Below are 21,575 nucleotides of genomic sequence, written 5' to 3' on the forward strand. Positions count from 1 at the left end.
TATGTTGCTTTCCGCAGATTACTAAAGAACAGAGGTTAACACGGGAGTAAGCAGGCAGATGGACCTGATAGGGAGGAGAAAGAAGGCTTTAGGGAATGATCTGAAGGAGGGAAGTAAAACAGTGGGAGAGAAAAGAACATAAGCAAAGGCATGATTATCAACCTGCAGTGATACAGTGTGAGGGATGTGATCTGAGATTCAGTTATATGGCATATTTGGTTCTAATCTGGCATGTTGTGCTGCTGTTGCAAAGCTGATATTAAAACGAGGATGACAGGAGGATGATTTGTTCCTCTGTTTCTGGGCCACTGATCTAACAGAAATATCCTCCTCTGGGAGAAGTCACTTCATAAAGTCCCTTTTAGCACAGGTTACAAAGATGACCCTCACCTTGATCCAAAATTCACATTAAATCAGCTCTTCTCCACTTGATCAACTAGAATACGAATGAACATGCCTGCTTTATGCTCATGCCAAAACACATATAAGGAGAGTGTGGAAAATAAATGGAGTTTGTGATGAGCCAAAAAGGTTCCAGAATGAAATTCCATGTATGATAATAGAAACATAGCAGTCTCCTCAAAACAGATTAAATTCTCTTTGAAGTGAACAGTATGCATAAAAAACCAGCTGCTTTGTCTTCCTGAAACCATCAAGGAATTCTCTAAGAGACTGAATTTCATAGACAACAAACTTGTAACTCAGAAGCTATAGTATATAGAGGACTGAATCTTGTATCATTATTTTGGAATAATTTTTCATATGATTTGAGGGCTCACTGCAAGAAGGAAATAATTGGTACAGTCAGATGAAAGCTACAGAGTGGGGGGGAAATTAACTTAGCTCCCCTTTATGCAACTACAATGGAGGATGGAGGCTTTCTAAAGAAAGCCAGACAGAATTTTCCATACTAACTCCATAAGAAACCTAAAATTCTCATCTTTCTTATTTCAATATGTCCTGATGTGATACTTCCATTTTTACCACTGTGTGGGACTTGGGTATAGCAATTTTTAAGCACTATCACAAAAAACCACCCTTCAGCATATCTCCCCAAATCTGGCTGTTCCCTGTTTTCCACACAGGTTTCTTCCAGCTCCTAATTTTGTCTGCATCTCACACCCACATTCTAACATAGTCCTAGAAAGATTCCCTGACTAGTAGCTGAAATCAATAGCAATTCATAGAAGCTGCCAGGGCTTCAGTTTAGGGTAATTGATTACTGTGGTCCTGCTGAGGCTCTACACTTTTAATATCAGAATTTCTCTGAGTGGTTTCCTCTGTTAGTCATTTAGTGCAGGCTATTTTCATTACAAGGAGGGAACTGTGCTGCTTACAAATCAAGCTCTACCAGTTTTACACTTCCTACGTGGTGGTTTTATCATTCCTATACCATGTGCCAGCTGAGGGAATTAATTCCAAATGGCTGTAGTTTTCTTCCATGTTGCATAGATCAGGAGAGCAGGAACAGAATCTGGCCTTAGTATGTTTGATATCATCATGATGTGATTATGTCAGTCTTAATTATAAAGAAAGAAGCAAGCCCTAACTTTTAAATAATCATCCACTTTATCCTTTCTTCTTCTTTCTTAAAGTGGAAACCCTATGTTTTCACTGCTAAATGACAATTCTACAGCAGGCATGTCAAGGCAGTAAGGACACCATTGAGTAGGGTCCAACTTCTGAATCTCTGGCTTTCAGACTTGTTGTCAGTTTCTGGAATGGATTGTCAATAGGTTAATGGATTTGGCCTTTTCTTCAAATTCCAGTGTTTTACCTTAGGCAGAGAGATGACCCAGTATTTATATTCTAAGTACCTCTAATAGCCATGGTGTCAATGCTTTTTATCACACAGCATTCACCCACTGCTCCACTAAAAGCCTGTGCTGTGTGGGTTATGTTAAAAGCCCAGAGAGTCACAATTATATTGTCTGTACCATTTCAATCCTCTGAACCACAAACCAGAAACTGCTGCACAAGTGTGTGCTCCTTCAAGCTGTTCTGGACTTAATATCTGTTAATGCAAGGTATTGATCCACACTTGAAAATTACTTAGTGGTGCAATTTCAGCTCAATTCCATTTTTAATTTCACAGTCTTTATAACAGTGATGTTTTAGACATCATACTGGAGTTGGGACCTCTGGCAACAGCTTCACACTGGTGGCAATTTGCCCAAAGTACAAATTTAAATGACTTGATTTTGATTGGCACTAAAACAGTTCCACAGAAGGTGTTTAGATGATGCCACTATGATACAAAGGCTTCTGACAGGTTGTTGATGTTTTGGGTTGCTGGGTTGGTTATTTTTTTTGGGGGGGAGGGGGTAGGCAATTGGTATTTTTCGTAAATCTGGAGTATGAAATACAGTAAAGAGTAAAAAGTGCTATGGGCTCTGAACACTATGTGGAAAGCCAAGTTGCAGACAACCGTGTTAGGTGCTGTGCAACCACAAAATAAAGGGATTGCTAATAACATAAGGAATACATACAAAATAGCTTTTGTTGCCTTACATTCAGTAAACATCACAGACTTTGCTGTAGGTGAGTCAAAGAAAGAAAAATCTCCTTGTGTTGTCGCAGCAACATTTGAATAAGTGTTGAAAACACAGAACTGTAAACCTGCACTGCCAGGAAAGAGAGTATTTAAAATGGTGCAAGTCACGTCCAAACTTTCTCATACATAGGTTTGTTCATGCATTGCAACCATTAATTTACTGGGAGAAAAATGAATTTAGATACTGGAATGTTTTAATTTATTTAAGAACCGAACTTTCAGCTTGTTGGTGTCTTTTTAAAGGGAACACCTGCCATTTTCATCTGTAGGCACTAGTCACATACCTGCTTCAGTCACAACCACATGCACATTCAAATTTTCAAAAGCAAAGAAATCATTATCTGCATATACACAGCTGAGAGCAAAATTAAAGTGGATGAGTCAACAGAGGAGGACCTGCCTTCATAAATGCACATCTGCATTTTTCTGTGCACAGTACTCAATCACTAACAGCCTGCAAAGTCATATTTAGTTGATGTATTTGCATATTCACTGAGAAGAATCTACTTGGTTTGCAGAATCCAGTCCCCAGTAGCATAGAGAAATGCAATAAATGTAACTTCCTAAACTCTATCCTTAAGAGTATCCAGGGGTTGTTTCCCACATAACTTGCAGGAAAGGGCAGCATTTTTTTCAATTATTATTTTTTAAAGGAATAACTAACATGCAGTATCATCAAGAAACACCTTCGTGGTAACTATTAAAATCCCATGCAGCTGAGGAAGACCTGCCTATTAAAAGGCAGGCACAGAACTTCCACCTGAAGGGTACAGATTCCTTAGAGAAATTTTCTTTCCCTATATGCAATTCATTCTCCCATACATCTTTCAGAAAACTCCAATGCAGCCATACTTGTACCCCTGTAGAGCAGAATACTTCCATACTTTAATTGAAGTTACAATTTAAGTCACAAAGGACTCATTTTTCTGCAAAATGTAGCTAGTTAGAAGTGTCCTCTAGAGCACAAGGCTCTCCCCTTCCCTGCATGCTTGTTATGGAAGCAGTCAAATAAAACTATCTTCAAAACCTCCCTGTTCTGAAAACCAGGCACTGAAAAATACTAACCCAAACTTACATTCAGAATTCACACTGATATTTCTGACTGCAAATAACTTTGCTCTGCCAAGAAATCCCTGAACATGAGCAACATCGAACTGAAAGCGAGGAATAGACTCAGCTCTCAGGAGAAACTCCACAGGGAAAGTTTGCCATATCATCTAGTTTAAATTATGTAAGACACCCAATTAAAAACCTTTTGGGCAGGACTATTACTAAAGTGCAGTCCTTGCCAGTGGGTATTATAACAAAGAAGAGAGAACTATCTACATTAATGAGAAGGACCCTGACTAGTTCAACAGGAAGAAAAACTTCCATGGTCTCAGGCTTTAACGACTGAAGCAGAACAGAGATGTGGCCTGCAAGATTCACGACAGCTGAGATGACCACAACAGCATCTTCATGGCATCTCTGTCCTTCTGTGTAACACTCTTCAAACTAAAAAATGTTAGCCAATGAGCAAAGCAAATTGTATTTTCTTCTTGTTTTAAAGACCTCTGCAAGAGATTGTGCTTTGCAAGGTTAATTTCAAGTCCAAACTCACTTGGGAATGAGAATAATTAGACTCATTTAAGAGAATTCTCCCCTCTGGCAGAGCCCATTAAATTATTTATACATTATCTTTTTGGATAATTGTACCTAGAACTGTGTAGATGGGGGGTTTTGTCTCACTCCCAATAAATTCATAATATGTGTTTTTCAAGTTGGAAACACCACCTGCACCTGTGACAATAGAGAAAGGCTCAGTTTGAAAACGCTTCAGTGAGAAATTAATCCAGAGGGAAATGGAAGCATGCAATTTAAAAGCCAGCTCAATGACACTATCCTGATTAAAACTCATCAACTGAAGAAATAAAATTAGTAAGACAATAAATCTTGGACTGGATCCTGTTACCCATTTCCACAGGAATAACTTCATTGACTGCAGCCACATTACACTGAAACACAAGTGCTGCTTAGCTGAGTATCAGCTCTGGGATGTGAATCTTTATCTGCAATTTTAGATACTTTGCTAAGGAGTTCAGATTCTGGATAAAACCTGAAAATTCTGATGGAATAAACCAAGTTGAAAAAGGAAAGGAATGTTAGTGCTGACACTAACATTCATTTTAGCAATAAACTTCAGAAGGCTTGAGGTAATATTTTAAAGAGCATTCCTGGTACAAAATAGTAACCTGTTTGCTTCGATTCCAATTAAACTGGGAAGCAATTGGCTCTGTGGAGATCTCTGAAAAAGATAACTGCATCTGTTGTAACATTCTAAGTATCTTCTGCAGTTGTGCTGCCTAGATCACTCTGCAAACACATGAATACAGGGAAATCCCAGTTGTGTTCTTTAAGGTACTACTAGACACTTGTGAGATGGCTTTTAAGGGCTGAGGATTTCATTTTCCTTGCTTTATCATTTGCTGCAACTCTAGCCCATTTCCTTGTTCCCTTTCCTGCAATCACTGTGCAGTTTGAAAAACCAAGAGTATTTTAATGTCTTTGGCTATGTTTTTCCTTACCTCTGAAGCAATGATACAATAGCCATGGGTCTCTACTTGGAGGCAACTGCATTAGAGAAGACAGAGGGGCAGATAAAGAAATCCATTAAAAGGATAACATAATCACATACTTATTCATTCAAGTTGCGTATGGACAGGAGTGATAAGTGAGAAAATTATGTATTCTGATTAACAAATTAATATTTTTATTAAACAATAAATCTGCACTGTAGTAATTATCCCAAGGCTATAGCTAGGCTCAAATCACCTTAAATTAACTTCTTTAAGAACAATTCCAGAAAAAGGAAGAGCCTGGTCTTTGCCAAGAATGCAGAGGCCTCAGCTATAATTAGTTTTTCACAGCCAGGCTCAACTCTTCCAATTTATTTGTCTTTGGAGGATGGCTAGAAGGGAGTATTTCCATAGCTCTATCCCATGCCCTGAAGACACTGGTGTCTGACACTCCAGCCATGTATTTTTTTGCCTTTGCTGCAATGTACATTTCAGCTGTATGGCAGGAAGGTCTCAGACAGTGGTTCAGTGCTAGAATACTGTTTAACTTGCTCTGATATCACTCTTTTGACTCTTCGATGTGGTCTGTCATCCAGTTCTCTCTGACTTGTTCATAGTCAGATTCCTGAGACAGGAGTCAATTTAAGGTGAAGAGAATAGTTAAAATGCAGTTGTTTCTGACAAGAATGATAAAGTATCTCTGGCAAGAAAATACAAAACAAACAAAAAGGCAAAACAAAACAAAAAAGAGGCTGAAACACTTTTGCTATTTTACTCATAGTGTTCAAAGCTTCCTAAATCTAGACTTAAAGTCTCCTAAAAGATGCTGAGACTCTGTATTTCTTGCAAAGAGACCATCCTTGAGGTCACTACAGTACCTACTCCCACAGCCTTGCTGATATAATTATCTATGCTTTGCATTGCAGCAGTTGGTTATAAAGACTGCAGTGCATAGGATAGAATAGAATAGAATAGAATAAACCAGAGACCTTCAAGATCATCGAGTCCAACCTACCATCCAACCCACCTAATCAACTAAACCATGCAACCAAGCACCCTATCAAGTCTCCTCCTGAACACCTCCAATGATGGAAACTCCACCACCTCCCCAGGCAGCCCATTCCAATGGGCAATCACTCTCTCTGTATAGAACTTCTTCCTAATATCCAGCCTAAACCTCCCCTGGAGCAGCTTGAGAATGTGTCCTCTTGTTCTGGTGCTGGCTGCCTGGGAGAAGAGAGGATAACATAAACACTGGTCCTGCTCTGAAAAGGGTAAAAATGATGCTCAATTAAGACATTCAACAACAGATGACCACCACATCTGAAATCATATTGCATCCAAACTGGACGTAGTTTTACCTCAAGAGAAGCAGAACCAATTCAATGCCTGCTGTAGAAGCTGTGTCTATCTGTCTACAAGACAAAGTCATTTAGGTGATCCCAGAAATGCAGCTCTCTCTTGGCACTTTGCACTAGGGACACACAAAGTATTTCTTACAAATGAGTCTGCTGAGAGTTCATTAAAGGCTCCATTTACTATCAGGAGTCTACACAGTTCAGAGAAGATGACAACTCATGTTTAGACATACTTGCCTTTTTCCTAATTTTACTCCTCAACTGACACTAAAAACATTTCTTGTGTGATTTTAATAAGAGAATCCCTACTGTATTCTTCCTAACAGGCAGCAGAAACACACATTAAGGAAGCAGAAAAACACATCAAAGACTCTCCTAGCTACCACATTTCTAAAATCCTTATTCTGCTGCTCACCTGAGGTATTTTGCTTAAAGCTTCAAGTTCTTTACACTACGTTTCACTGGAGTGGTTAGAGGGAACAGGTGCTTGATGCATTGTTTAATCACACACCCACAGAGCCAGCATGGTCCCCAGACTAGCAGTTTGAGAACTCTTTTTTCCTTTCATAGTCTTCTTAATTATTATTTATCTAGCATTACATACCCAATTAGGGGGGACCCCTGCAGAATCTGAAGCAGTTTAAAGAAAAAGCAAGTTTTATTTATCACTGATATCCTGTAACAGTCCTTAACAGCACCATTAAAATGATGGTTGCCTTTTATTCTGGTAAGAGCTGTCCTTCTTTCTCCAGTTTAACATATCTTGAAATATTTTTTACAGTGCATACACAATTCTGACACTGAAACTCTGCCTAGCTTTTCTTGCACACATAGATAAGATGTGGTATGTAGTTAATACTTTAACATAAATAAAGTGGTTACTGTACTTTGTTTGAACCATCACAGTTGGAGGCTTCATGATATAAACATCATATAAATGCAAATAGATGCATTAAAGAGATATTAAAATGGCCAAAAGACATTTCACTCTACATTTCCTTTTGTTTTCAAAAATATTGATTACATTTACTTTAAGTCTTACTTTGATTAACAGAGATTCAGACCTCTTTCTAGCTCTTGGATCTCCTAGGGTGGTGGATAAACTTATCTGGAAATTCAAGCTATTTTAAACCCACCTGACTATAAATCTGTGCTTTGATTTCCCCAGTGGGTTGTATTTTAGATACCATGATTTCTGAGTACAATGAGGAAGTCCTCCCAACAGCCAAAGAAAACACAAAGTGGTTTGTTTTGTTTATTTGTTTGGGGGGGTTTGTTTGGTTTGTGGCTTTTTTTTTCACTTCCATGCAACCAAGGACTTATTCCTGAACAAGAGGGAAATGAAAGGAGAATATCAGAATTCAGGTGGGTCAGCACTTTAGACCTTTATTTAGAATAAACCTTTAGAATAAACCTTTATTTAGAATAAACCAAACCAGGTTGGAAGAGACCTTCAAGATCATCGCGTCCAACCCATTAACCAATCCAACCCACCCAAACAGCTAACCCATGGCACCAAGCACCCCATCAAGTCTCCTCCTGAGAGATGATAAGTAAGCTATATGTACCTCACCTTGATAGTACTAAAGCATTCTTTCTTCTTCAGTAACCACTGCAATCAGATCAAATACTATAATCATACTTGCTTTTCCAACTCAATACTAACTAAAATAGTCCAAAAAGTACTGTATGGAAGAGCCCAGCTCAGGCCACCATTTGCAAACTTTATGTATTTGTTAAGCTTTAAGTCAGAAAGGAAAAAGCATAAGAAGTCTAGTCAAATCTTATACAATTTTCAAAATGCATTGAGAGCCTCCAGTTGACAGCACTCCCGTGTGATCTAAGTGTCAAACTCTTTCTACAGTCAATTCTACTTTTGCTAGAAGGCCAGTCAGTATTCCCTTGTTGGAAAGAACTGGAGAGTACAGAGTGCATTACATCAATCTAGAATCTAATCAGATTGTTGAAAATTGCCTTTTTTTTTCCCCCCCTTCAGTTGTTTACATAGGAGTGTTTTAATTAGAAAAGCAAAGCAATCAATTCTCAATAGGTACACTTTAGAAGAGCTCATCAAACCATGAAAACAGAGTACGCAGTACCACTGCAATCCTCTGCTTCTGACTTGCAGACCTGATTTCAGCTCTGCAGGCATCTTCATTTTCCTTTAAAGGGGAGAGAAAGACAGAGACAACAGGGCACATGGGAGAAGGAGAGATTCTGAGAAGCAAAGATTAAAAGAACACCACAAATTAGAGGAAAAACTACCCAAATGTTGCTAGGAGCAGCTCGGCTAGAATGTGACTCCATGACAAAATACATATCTTTTAAATACATGATGCAGATTGGCAGAATAGCTCTTGATAAAATGGGACATGCTAAAATGTATTAGACAGGGCTCTCAAAATAAAAGGAATAATGTCTGCCGTCTCCCCAAACAGAAAGTGAATGCTTGAGGAAAACAGTGGTGGTGGTGGGGGTGGTGGCAGGTCCTCACACAGAGCACAGAAAACACAGAAAATGCATCCTGGTGCACACAGCTTCTGCACAGTCACCCTGCCTGAGGAATTTTTATAGAAGCAACCTTATTCACTCAAGGGCATAAATTTGCCAGCTTACAGCTCCACAAATGCCAGGAGAATACTGCAGATATACTTTCAGCTTAGTGTTCAAATGCATAGCACTGAGGCAGTGAACAGGAATTTTGTAAGGCTAGCCCTCTTTCCTGGTCTGGGGGCTGCTCCCAGAGCTCTATATATGTCCTGTACATACCACAGAGTGTTGCCACAGATTTGGTCTCCATCACTGTACCACACTATTTTGGTTTTCCTATTGCTTCTCTTTTTGTTGTTTTTGTTTACTTCTTAAGGAAACTAATTTCCCCAAGATATGGTGCCTAACGATCTGACTATCCATGATGCTTCAAATACTGGAATATATTAGACTGTAAGAAGGCCCTATGGTAATTTGCTAATTAGCTTAACCCTTTTGGGAGGGAGAAGAAGGAATTTTTTATTAAAACAGGATAACCCTGGACTATATTGATCTGACTGAGAAATGAGTATTTTAGTCAAGATGAGTCTCAAGATGAGTAAATGCTGGAAATGGTGATGTTGTTTCCATAGCAATGCCATGACAGCCTCTAGAGTGAAATAGTGTGCTACCAGGAAATGAAGGGAGTTCAAGTGCTATGAGCTACATAGTTGTGTGAGCAATCCAAATATATTCTCATAAAGAATATTTAGTACAGCTAGATAGTCCAAAGATTGCTGCTGATGTGAAGTAAGCCTTATCAGTATGCCTCCAGCAGTCCTGTTTTCTCATTCACTACACCCAAGATGACTTATCTAAAGGCTTAAGCTATGAGCAATATTGCTAAGCCATTTCAGACCAAACAATAATAAATACAGCAGAGTTTACTTTGCCTTTTTTTTTTTTCCCAGTGAAGAGTATCTTCCTTAATTAAGGACAGACTTTCGTTCTCCATAACACAACCAAACACATCAAACCTTTTGGTGAAGAAAAGCCTCAGATATGCAATTATTTATCAGCTTACCTTCCCCCTTCCTTTTCTCTCACCTCCTCCTCCTCCTTGCCTCCTCCTGCCCAAATGATACTGAGCAAACCTGCTGGCAAGTAGGAAGCAACGCACAGAAGTCTTGCATATTCTTCATGAAAATGTACACGGTCATAGCATAAAGCTCACTTGTGCTCTTTTTACCCCAGTTAATGTTTATGCTAATACCAAAGCAAACCAGAAAACCACTAATTATATTGTATTTGCCTAAGGCTTTACCTAAGGCAAACACTCTGGTCAAATTCTGCAAAGCTGATTTAGAATGTTTTCCAAAAGGAGACCGGAGGGGAATTAACTCAAGATCTGCATTGCTTTGTCTTTCCATTTTCAGAGAAAATGAGCAATTCCTGGTGATTTTTCAGACTGCTAAAATGGTTGTAACCCAACTGTTCTCAAATCAAATTCTACAAGACAAAGTACCTAACTTGAAAAACAGTCTAGCAGACTACTGCTAATCCATTCCTTCTCCAGAGTTTTCCATGCAATTTGTAAAGATGTTCAAACAGGAGCTGAATGTCCAGCAACTCCAGCACTGTATTTGTTGCCTATGTCATTGTCACATCCAGCCTCTTGGGTAAACAGATTGTAGTTCATTATATGTAGCAGTGCTGCCTCTGAGGGATAGTCAGACAAATACACATCACTGCCAGATCCCTTATTAACAAATGCCACTTCAAACCAAAATGTTTTCTATTTATTGTTTGAAACATGTATTTCAAGGAATCAAGCCTTGCATGTAAAACAGCAAGGTACTTCATTTCCATTTTGCAGCTAGTAAAAAAGATGTGAAGCAAGCATTTTTAAAACAGCCTGAGCCTCCTCCTGCCTGTCCCCCTAAGCGTGCTACAGAAGGCATAAAGCCCTGCAATGCTAATTTATAATTTAAACTGTATCTAGTTGTAATTGCAACCAGCACATACACCAGTTTTACCAGAAGCTCATCTGCTTCCAGGAGACTTTTCCAGAACTGTGTTTTCTGTAAGACAAAAATGCAGTTTCTTTATGGATCAGATGCTGAAATACAGTGCCCCTGCAATTCTACAAGAACTTACACGGCTCTGTGTGGACAGAAAGCAAGCTGTGGGAAGACTGATGAGACAATATGACTTTGGAAACAAATTATGGAGATAATCCCTACAGTCCCCAGGGGAAAAGCACCTGTCACTTGACCATGCAAAAGCAGTTTAAGGACATTAAGAGTTGTTTGATTTAATATAAACGTTTCCTGTGACATTAACAAAGCATGGGTTAAGCTCCACAGATTATCTGACCTCTGAAGGAAGAAATACAAACAATCACCAATGACAGGGAGAACACCTCCTCATGATGGTACTGCCATTTAGGAATTTGTCCCCAGTAGGATAACTTCACTGTGATGTCTAACAGTCCTTCATATAAATCCACATGTTCTGAAATATCATTTGTTTTAATTAAATCACCAAAGGAACACCAAATTGTGAGATGGCCTCATAACCTATTTACCTTCTCACTGATTCCTTTGTATTCTAGAAAACACAGAGGACCACGTTTCTTGGCTACATCTCTTTTTGCTCCTCTCCCAAGTCATCCTGTTACAGTACAAGGGCTCACAAATGACTGGAGTAACCCCACAATACACCTTTCAAGATGATGCTCAATACAGCAATGACTGCATTAATCCCAGACTAAACAACTCACACAAACAGCTCAGCCTTACTCCCAAACTGTGCACATCTCAGGCATTATGGTTCTGGGAAGCACATTGATGGAGAACAGAGGGGATGGTCAGGCTAAGGACTGACTTTCACCAAAACCAAAGTGGAATAGTTAGGGTAAGGACTGACCTCTCAGCAAAACCAAGGTGGAGTAGCCCAGCATAAGACATCTCCAGGAACAGTACAGAGTATCCTAGTTGGGTGGATAGTTATCATTCTGCTACTATCAGTTTCTTATTTTCTTGCCATTGGCTAACTTCAAGATTACACAGGATCACAGGATCACAGGATGTCAGTGGTTGGAAGGGACCCAAAGAGATCATCAGGTCCAACCCCCCTGCCAGAGCTCAGGTCACAGAGGAACACATCCAAATCGTTATTCTTCATATAAAATTCCCTGATTTTTGCAACCTCTTAGCTCTCTCCTATTATATCTGACTATTTTCAGTTACAAATACCTCAGGGATTCTGGTAAGTAAAGGTATATTTTAAAATCTGCTGAAAAATATTTGCAAACAGCTCTCTCAAGCTCCATGCATACCATCAACTCCGAGCAAGGAACCACAATAAAGGATACTGAAGCTCCTATCTGTGATTGCTAAATGCCAGAGGTTAATCCTGAGATCATCTGCTGACATGTATGTCTCACAGTCACTGTTGACAGATATTGAGTTGACATGATAGGTATGACCATTAGCAAAGATTCTCCGGGGAGTGACTTCTACCATCAAATCCATAGGCTTCAGTACAGGCACCTGCCACAAAAAAAAACCAAAACAAAACACAACACAAAATGGAACAAGGATAAGCTTTCAAATAATGTTTTGCTAGGATGATGGGAGTTTCAGTGGGAGGCAGGCATTCAAAGACTGTGATCTTACAAAACTGCTCAACAGTGTGCTCAAGCTGAATCTCCCCACGGATGAATTACTGGAGAAGGCCATCCCTGCCAAGGAGGAAAGGAGAGACAGGAGAGCCATGCAAAGAGGCAGAGCAATGGAATGCCTGGATTGTGGGAAGGGAAGCACTGGCAGTTGCCTCAGAAGAGTCCAGTCCCACAAGAGGAGACACTGTCCCACCTATACAGGAGGCTCTGGCTCCTACAAGCAGTGAAGTCCTAGTATTTTGCTTTTGCTAAGGAGTTCACTGTTAGCTATAAATCACTCATGGTATTTCTTTTGCTACTTTATTTCTCTCAAAAAAAAAATAAAGTTGTGAAAAGGCTGTATTCTCAGTAAAATATAGTAAGCAAAGTCTTGGCAAACAAACTTAACGTGCACATGGACACATGGTGCAGGCACACGTACTCCTGAAAAGCTAATACCACAGACTATCACTCATCTCTGTGCCCTCATTATTTCCCTATGTGTCACTTCAATGTCACACTTCAACAACCAGACACTGTCAATTTGTTCCCAATTGGTAAATCACTAAACACTGCAAGGCTGCAGTCCATGATTGGGACTATTAGGTGTTGTTGAACATGCATCAGAAACAAGCTATCATGCATCAATCCACAAGGCAGCTTAAAAGAGAACACAGAGAAGTTAAACCTTTGAGTTTAGCTTGCCACTACAGGAACAAAACAATGATTCAACTCAGTCTTTGAATTCTCAGACTGTAAGCAATCTGGAATGGTTTTGTTTGTGCAATGATACAGAACAGACACATATTCCATTAATGGGATCATCTCTGTGCTTTGCAGGCTTTGGTAACAATGGACAGTACTGGCTTGTTCTGGAGATAGGGATGGGTTGTTCATTTTTAATAATGAAGAAATACTTCTTTGTGCTGTTAATGCAACAAAGCCTTCCAGTTCTAACCTTGAACCGCTTTTGCCAAAACACCTGGAGTGAATTCAGCCATTAAAGTCTGACAGCAAATATCTATTACATTATCATACATGCTTATATGAATTCCATGACTGCATCTGTTCAGCAATGCAGAACTTCATGGGCACTGGAGCACAGACTATTGCAATCCCACTCTTCAGACAGGAGATAATTCATTCATACTACTGTAATAAAGACAAGACTGAAATTTGGTATAGTGTCTTTAACTCAGTTCCTTTGAAGGCAATAACACTGTTTAGTATTAATTACAAGTAGAATGCTTCCAGCACACCAGACTAAAGAATCTAGTGTGAAAGCACGTTAAGTCACACTGAGGGAATTTTATGAGGAAGAACAAAACTGACATCAGCTCTCTAAACAGGTTTGTGTTGGTCACTCTATCATAAAGCAGTTGTGACTTGAAAATGTATGACAGATTCAAGGCCACTATCAGTCAGCTAAAAGTTAAATGAGAATAATCTTATATGTGCTTAGCATTAGGTACCTAACTGAGTTCGTACCCGTGACTACCACCTGTGTACAGAAACAATTGGATTCTGTCAAAGGCAACAGCTTACCTGCAGTGATGTTACTGTAGAAAGATCTTTAAGTTTCCCTTCTTCATCTTTTAAGTTGTACCCCTCTGGTCTCTTATCTCTTTCAGTAATTTTCCATAACTTGATTGTTTTATCTTTAGGAGAAAAGACAAAACAACTGTCAGCACAGGAATTCTGCCTGGGGTTGCACACCTTTCACAATACATTCCTTAAAGAAGTTTCTACACTTTGATTAACCAAACAGTCTGGATTATTTAACTCTGAACATCCAGAAAATGAGAAAAAATAAAATCTGAAAGAATTGTGCTGCAAGGGTAGGAATAGAATTAAATGCATGGAATGGAATTAAACCTAAACTCTCACTTTTCCATGATGGGTGAAGCATATGATGATAGAATAAGGATGCCTCTCATCAGCAAAGAGCCTCTGAAGCCAACGACTTGAAGTTTTAAACATTTCAGGGGGAGTTTGGTTTAGTAGTAGCTGAAGCTGCAGATTTCCTTGACATTGATGGTCCTCTCCCACACTGCTTGTGCACCCAACCTGCCAACGCTACCATTCCCTGAGCTGAAAAATTAATGCCAACCCTTCTGTGAAAAATCCATCCATGATGGTTGTTGCACTCATCTGTTCATGGAGCAGTCAAAGCCTTTCCAAAGCTTCTGCACTTCAGCTGCCACCACAGCTTTCATTAACCTTTCCTTCTGATTTCATCCCACTTTCCTCCTTTATCCCTCCTTCTCCAAGCACACAGCAGAGCATAATTCCTCCCCCAGTGTGGCTGATCCAAACATTTCTTTCAAAAGCTAGTAAAAAACATTTCAAGGGCAGGATATATGAATGCATGAATTCCTTTGAATATCTACAGCACCTTTGACTTAGACCTCTTTTGTGCTTCAAAATCAGTCCCTCCACCTCTCTGAGCAGCTTTACTTTCATGCCTTGCCTAATGATATTGATGTGCTAATTTTCAAGCAACAAAAATATTACAAGTGAACAATCTACAGAACAAGATATCAGTACAATCTGCAACTAAACATCTCCATTTAAATATTCTATACCTTTTATCTGTATCAGTCATTAATTCCTAACAATTCATATAGGGTATGTCACACTTGAGGTTTTATTCCATGCAAGTAGTGCATTCCTCCTTTACTTAAAATGTATAAAACCAGCAATTAGAAAATCTATTACAAGGAAAAGGACAAATAATTCTCCATTGCTGAACTTGACTGCTATTAATAAAACTATCCCTTTCCTGAGTAGAAAATATTTGATTTGCAGTTAAGGGCATCACATGTGTTGGTTTTCTTCTCCTTAATCTGCCTCTGGACTTTAAAACCTCCCTAGAAATTCTGAGCATGCTTATATTTCACAAAATATAGAAACATCTCCATGAGGTTCAGTATTCACTCAGTCTCAAGGGTGTTGTGCAGTCTAAATTAATTAATGTCTAGTAAGCAGTCTGAAATCCTCAGATGAAAGGATTTGTATGGGCCCAATTCTCATCTACTCAATGTAGCTCACATTGGAAGAGGCCCCAATATATTCTGGTACAAGAGATACCAATGAATCCTAATAATGTATTATTCTACTACAAAATCACTTCAGTTTACAGTGCCAACTTCAAGCAATGCAAATCCACAGTGGGATTCAAAGGTCTTCGTGATTTCCTTCTGCATCCGCTAATTAAGATGCTGCAATCAGATGCTGCTGGTGACTTGTTGGTAATGTGTGAACTGGAAAGGAGCCAAGATCCCCTCAGAGAGGTGACCTGTGCAGAGACAGCCTCAGACTAAAGTCCTCCTTAGAAGAATGGAAACAGATTCCGGCAGATGCAGACCAGTCAAGTCTCATATTGAGAGTAAGATTTAGATGGACTCTCCCCTCATGTCCCTGTACAGAGGGATGCCCCTTCCAGCAAATGCAATGGGTACTGTACACCTGTGCCTGTGGGAAGAATGGCTGATGTTCCACAGTTCTCACTTATCTGACCATACTGTGCTTTAGACCCTAAACTACCAGACAGCAAAACACTAACTATTATTTATTGCTACAAATATTAACTAGAAGTAATCACTCCATCCTAAACTGCCAATTCCCAAAAGCGAGATCACACTATTCTTCACACTATTCAGCAATTCCCATTTATTCATAGATGCATAGAATGGGTTGGGTTGGAATGGACCTCAAAGATCATCTAGTTCCAACCCCTCTGTCATGGGCAGGGCCACCTTCCACCAGCCTATGTTGCTCAAGGCCTTGAACACCTCCAGGGAGAGGGCATCCACAGTCTCCCTGGAAAACTTGTTCCAGTGTCTCACCACCCTCACTGTAAAGAATTTCTTCCTAAATCCTGTCTAAATCTACCCTCCTCAAGCTTCAATCCATTCCCTCTCACCCTATCACTACAAGTCTTTGTAAACAGTGCCTACTTGACTTTCTTGTAGCCCCCTTCAGGTATGGGAAGGCTGCCCAGAAGTCTCCCTGAAGCTTCCTGTTCTCCAGGCCAAACAGCCCCAATTCTCACAGCCTGTCCCCACAAGGAAGGCGCTCTAGCCCTCAGATCATCTTTGTGGCCGCCTCTGGACCCACTCAAATTTCTACTCAGTTCATGCTTAAATTTCTAACAGAAAAATTCTTTTCTGATTACAATGTGATCTAAGTTTTACATTCAGGTACCAAGAGCAGTAATAATGGTTGTGGGCGTCCAAATGCTTCCTAAATGACACCTATGCATGTTAGACTCCATTCAGTTTCTTCCCACTATGCCACATCTCCATATCCCCTCTGAGCAATAATGCTGTATTTTTTTTTAATCAATAGGCCTTAGGCATGTTAGAAAGATGAGTCAGTATCAATTTCTTATTAGCATTCTACTGCCTTCCAAAGATTTGTGTAGCTCTTTAGAACTTAAATAAACCATTCTGATGATAATGAATGAAAAGAGAAAAAGAAATTCATCTCTCTCACCTACATGCATTTACATATCTACAAAGAATGAAGATTCTGACAAATATAGCAGACAAAATTGTACATCCCCAGTGAAATGCAGCTGCTGAGTAAGGTGATACCTTTGGCTTAAAAGTCATTTCAGAGTAGCACTGCATGTTAATATCAAAAATGGATAGCTCTCTAAATGTCTATGGACAGTCAATAGGAAAAACCCTGTGACTGTGAATAAAATACATAAATAACAGCGATGAGAGCCAGTTTGACAGTCCTGGTAAACCATGGAAAAGGAAATTATGAAAAGACTAGATTAAAATGAACAAATGTATACAGTCAGCAGTAAAACTCACACGAGCAAAATGCTGATACGTCCTATAAATGCTCATCCATCTTACCATTTGTTGATAAAAGTGAGTGAGCTGCATTTTGCTGTGGTAACCACTTGATCTTGTTTATTTTTTCTTCAATCTCCAAGCTCTTCAAATAATCAAATTCAGGTTCATGGCTCTGGAAAGTGCTGTAAACATTGTACTCCCCCTGATTGTAAGGCTCATTTTTACTCTGTGGAGAATAAGACCAACAAAAGTGTTGTTTATGACGGCAATGTATTTCCATCTCTTAGGAAAGGTGTTTAAGTAGCCTTATAAATATAAAAATATTGAAAGTATAATTTAATTTCTCATTTAAAACATGAGATTGATAGATTTGCTTCTACAGGAATTCAATTTCCTGTAAGTATGTTGGAGCAACATTTAATAAAAGGCAAAAATTTCTTGAAGGGTCAGTTATCCAGGAAGACTTTGTACAAAATAGATGGACTGGGTTTAAAAGTGAAACACAGAGGTAAGACAGCAAAGGCATTGTTTTAAACTGAATGGTTCTAATGAACAGGCAAAAGCTATTAAAATAAGAAGTAAAACAAACAAACAAACAAATGTATCTTTTATTATCCTGAAATTTTGGAGCTTTGAAGCATTTTTGTTTGGGACAGCAAAATTCCAAGTAAAAGATGCTTACCCTCTTTCACTTTCCCTCCAAAGAGGTCACATTCTCTTTTACTGAATCTTGAGACTATAAACAAGTCCTTTTTAGTTAGATCCAATCAAAGTATTAAAATTAAAGCCAAGTTTTAGCAAGCTATTAAGGACTATATTGGTAACTCACATACCTCAGGTTCCCTTTGGAATATAACAACCCGACCTCCCTTGTCACCAGTAGCCAGCAGTTCTCCAGTGTGGTTGAACTCAACTGTAGAAATAATATCAGCTGGAGGAAGAAAAAGACAAAAAGGCAAATGTTAGACTGCTACTAGAACACAAAGCCATCAGAAGTATCAAGCACTCCACAAAAAAACGCAACAAATGAGGGGTTTGAAGGAATACAGATGAATTCAACAGCAAGTCACTAACGCAAACAGGCTGCATGCCATTACCATCCGAGGTTGCTACACAATGAAACAAGTGCAAACATAACAAGGCAAATTTGTGTTTCCAGCACAGCTGCAGTTTTGGAGTGGAGCAGATCTCTGGAGAGGTTGTGCTTCAAGAAGAGCAATTTCAGGCTGCTACAGAGCTTTTTTTTTTAGTACTGGAGATAGCAACAGCACTGGCCTCCTGCTATTTCCCCTAGCAAGGACCAATGTAGTATCTCAGCCCTGCTGCATGTATCATTTACTCTTCACCCTTTACGAAGGTTTTCACATAAACCTCTAGCACTACTTTTCTCAAATATGTGTTTGAGACAAGAGAGCACTAGCAAAGTACATGTAGCCTGTCCTGCCCCTGAGGAATGAAGGCAAAACCAGAACTGCACGCTGTGCAATGCCGGCAAGAGCACATTCAATCCTTGTTTTGGATAAACCATTTCAGTACCATAGAAATGTGTCACCAAAAGATAAAAAGATTCCAGCCCCTTCTTTTTCTAATTTTCAGCAACTCATCTTCTCTAAGCAATTGCATCAGCTTAAACAAGAAACCTCAGCAAAACCTGAGGCCAGACTTCTGTACAAATTGCTCTACATCAGAATGGGAAGGGAGCAAAGAAACTAGTTCTTCTGTTTTTGTGGCAGTAAATGCTAGAATCATAATCCATGGTTAATCCTATGCTATTAGCATAATTTAAATCAAAATGCCTAGTGCAAATTAAGAAGCCATCATATACACAATCACAGACAAATGCAGGGTATTACTCAGAGATTGCCCATATGAATCCTCTATAATGATCAGTATTCACTCATCAGAAACATGGGCCAGATTTTCAGAAGCATCAGTAGATAGCAGCTCCCCTTCAGGCACAAAAAGCTGTGGTTTTCAAACACGTTCATCATCCATCAGTTTACACTGAGAACAATGAGGCGACAGTGGGCTAAGCTCTTTTGAAAACCTAGCCCCAAATGAATTCACTAAAATTCAAAGGAACAGAAATAACAAGTGGATGTACCACTTACTTGATACATTTTATGAACTGAAAACATCTGTTCCTATTATTCTTTTAATAAACTAGCGGCTTCTATTGCCAGTTGCTCTCATCAGCAACACAGCCATCCAAAGCTAGATTCTTACTGGAATGCTATAAACAATTCACCAACTGAAAAAAAATAAGGGAAAAAAACTTTACCCTAATTTTTTAAATAAAATGTTCACCATCAAACAGTTCTGTGGAAAAAAAAACCCAACCCAAACCCAAACAACCAACAACAAAACCAATCAACCAAACTCTCCTCTTTTGTCCTCCACACACTACATATGTAAAGAAAGTTAAGAGGAATCATAAAGAGGGGATGCAGTTTTCTTTTGTACTGACTAAAATGTATGAATGTCTGAGAAAAAATGGGACATGACAACTTAGAGTAGTTTGGGTCTGAAACCCAAATCTTCTCCAAGTTAATGGTATTTGATTTTTATCTGGGCTTCCACATAAAGCATGTCAATTTTATAGGTCAGCACTCCAAAAGCTCTAATCTTCTTAGAATACAGGAAGAGTAGAGGAACTTTGTTTATGGCTGGCATGGGGCTTGGAATGGGTTGAAGCTTGATCTAAAACATGGGGTGGGGAGGTTGTTTGTTTGTTTTTAATCTAATCAGCTTTCCTGGCATGTAAAGTTCATTTCTAGTGCTTCCAGTGGAAGAACATTTCTTGACTATTTTATTCTTATCATGCAATATTCATGCTGATAGTAGGTGTGAGCTCCTGCTTATAAAATGGTAACTGACTGATTTTGCTTATTTAAAGCTGTATCTCACCACAAAGGCAGAACTCCAGAAGACTCAGTGACAGTCCTTTTAGAATGGAGACTCAAGGGAGCATGTGATATGCATTAAAATACAGGTGTGTTTGTGTGTATGTGTGCATATGTGTAACACATGGTTTTCTCAACAGGTCACAAAAGAACCAGATAAAATAACTATTCAAAAGCAATAAATGGTATCCACACATGCAAATTCAAATGCACTTGCTGTTGGCCTGGAATACTTCCACAATGGCATGAAATTCTCCTCTCTACATTCACAATGGACACAAAAATATTACATGGCACTTGGCAGAGCAGTAAAGCCCATGGTAACTGAATCAGGGTTATAATAAACCAGCTCTGCATTCTGTTATTACATTGCACTTGTCATTAAAATATTGCATGCAGTTAAGTGATTATTGCTTAAAGAAAAGCAGCTAAGACATTCAGGATCTGTAGGGAGTGTGCAATGATGTTGTTCTGAGGCAAAACGCTCTCCCCCACAAAGCGTTTCTTCCAGATACATCCCTCCTTTCTATTAGAAAAACTAATTCTGAACTGCAGCCTACCTATCATTTTAAAAATAACTTGCTCTGAAAAAGAGCAGATCCAATATTCCAACCTTAGAGGCTATGCAGCTTGTTGGTAAAAAAAAAAATTAGCCTTGAATTGGAAAATCACTTTTATTGATCCCGTAAATAGCAGTTGAAAGCAACAGCCAGGGAAAAAAAAAATCTTATCCAGCCTATCTGTTCAGCAGGAGAATATTAGTCATGCTGTTTTCATAAAAAAAAATAGATTAGCCAGGCTGGCTCTCCCTAAGACAGAGGAGGAAGGAACAGAATCAATCAACAAAGCTCTTCATACCCTTCTGCAGAACATTCTCCAACGTATTTATTAATGCTGTAGCAACATCAGGCACTACGGTCCCGTCCTGCAGATTCTTCCACTGGAGAATGGCCCCCTGAGCATACAGAACAATTAACTACCAGATTTCACCCTCTCCAGGATATAGAAATGCTCCACAATGGAAGAGTTGATGAATTGGTATGTAGAGTACGCCCCTGGTAAGGGATGGCGGAGATGAAAGACTCCTTCCAGCTCTTCTGCACTACACCTCTCATATCTCTGCTGTCAATGCCAAGCTTTGCACTAACAATGAGGATTATGAGAGGCAGAGATAATTTACCTTTTAAGAACAATTATGGATAACCTCGGTGCCAATGGGCAAATATTTCCACTCAGATTACAAACCCCAATTTTTATCCAG

General features: G+C 39.2%; 1 protein-coding gene across 7 annotated transcripts in view; it reads right to left on the reverse strand.

Moving 5' to 3' along the window:
• Window positions 1-21,575, reverse strand: part of PPP2R2C (protein phosphatase 2 regulatory subunit Bgamma) — a 162,647-nt gene that overhangs the window by 30,451 nt on the left and 110,621 nt on the right. For all 7 annotated transcript variants that reach the window (XM_068149521.1, XM_068149527.1, XM_068149523.1 and 4 more), the window contains 4 exons: window positions 18,245-18,342; window positions 17,472-17,637; window positions 14,146-14,258; window positions 12,313-12,490 (listed from right to left, as the gene is read on the reverse strand). In XM_068149521.1, coding sequence (XP_068005622.1) covers window positions 12,313-12,490; window positions 14,146-14,258; window positions 17,472-17,637; window positions 18,245-18,342 — 555 coding nt within the window. The remainder of the gene's footprint in view (window positions 1-12,312; window positions 12,491-14,145; window positions 14,259-17,471; window positions 17,638-18,244; window positions 18,343-21,575) is intronic.

This window comes from Melanerpes formicivorus, unplaced genomic scaffold (assembly GCF_026170545.1).
Source record: "Melanerpes formicivorus ecotype bairdi unplaced genomic scaffold, bMelFor1.0.p_v2 SCAF_18, whole genome shotgun sequence".
NCBI classification, from domain to species: domain Eukaryota; kingdom Metazoa; phylum Chordata; class Aves; order Piciformes; family Picidae; genus Melanerpes; species Melanerpes formicivorus.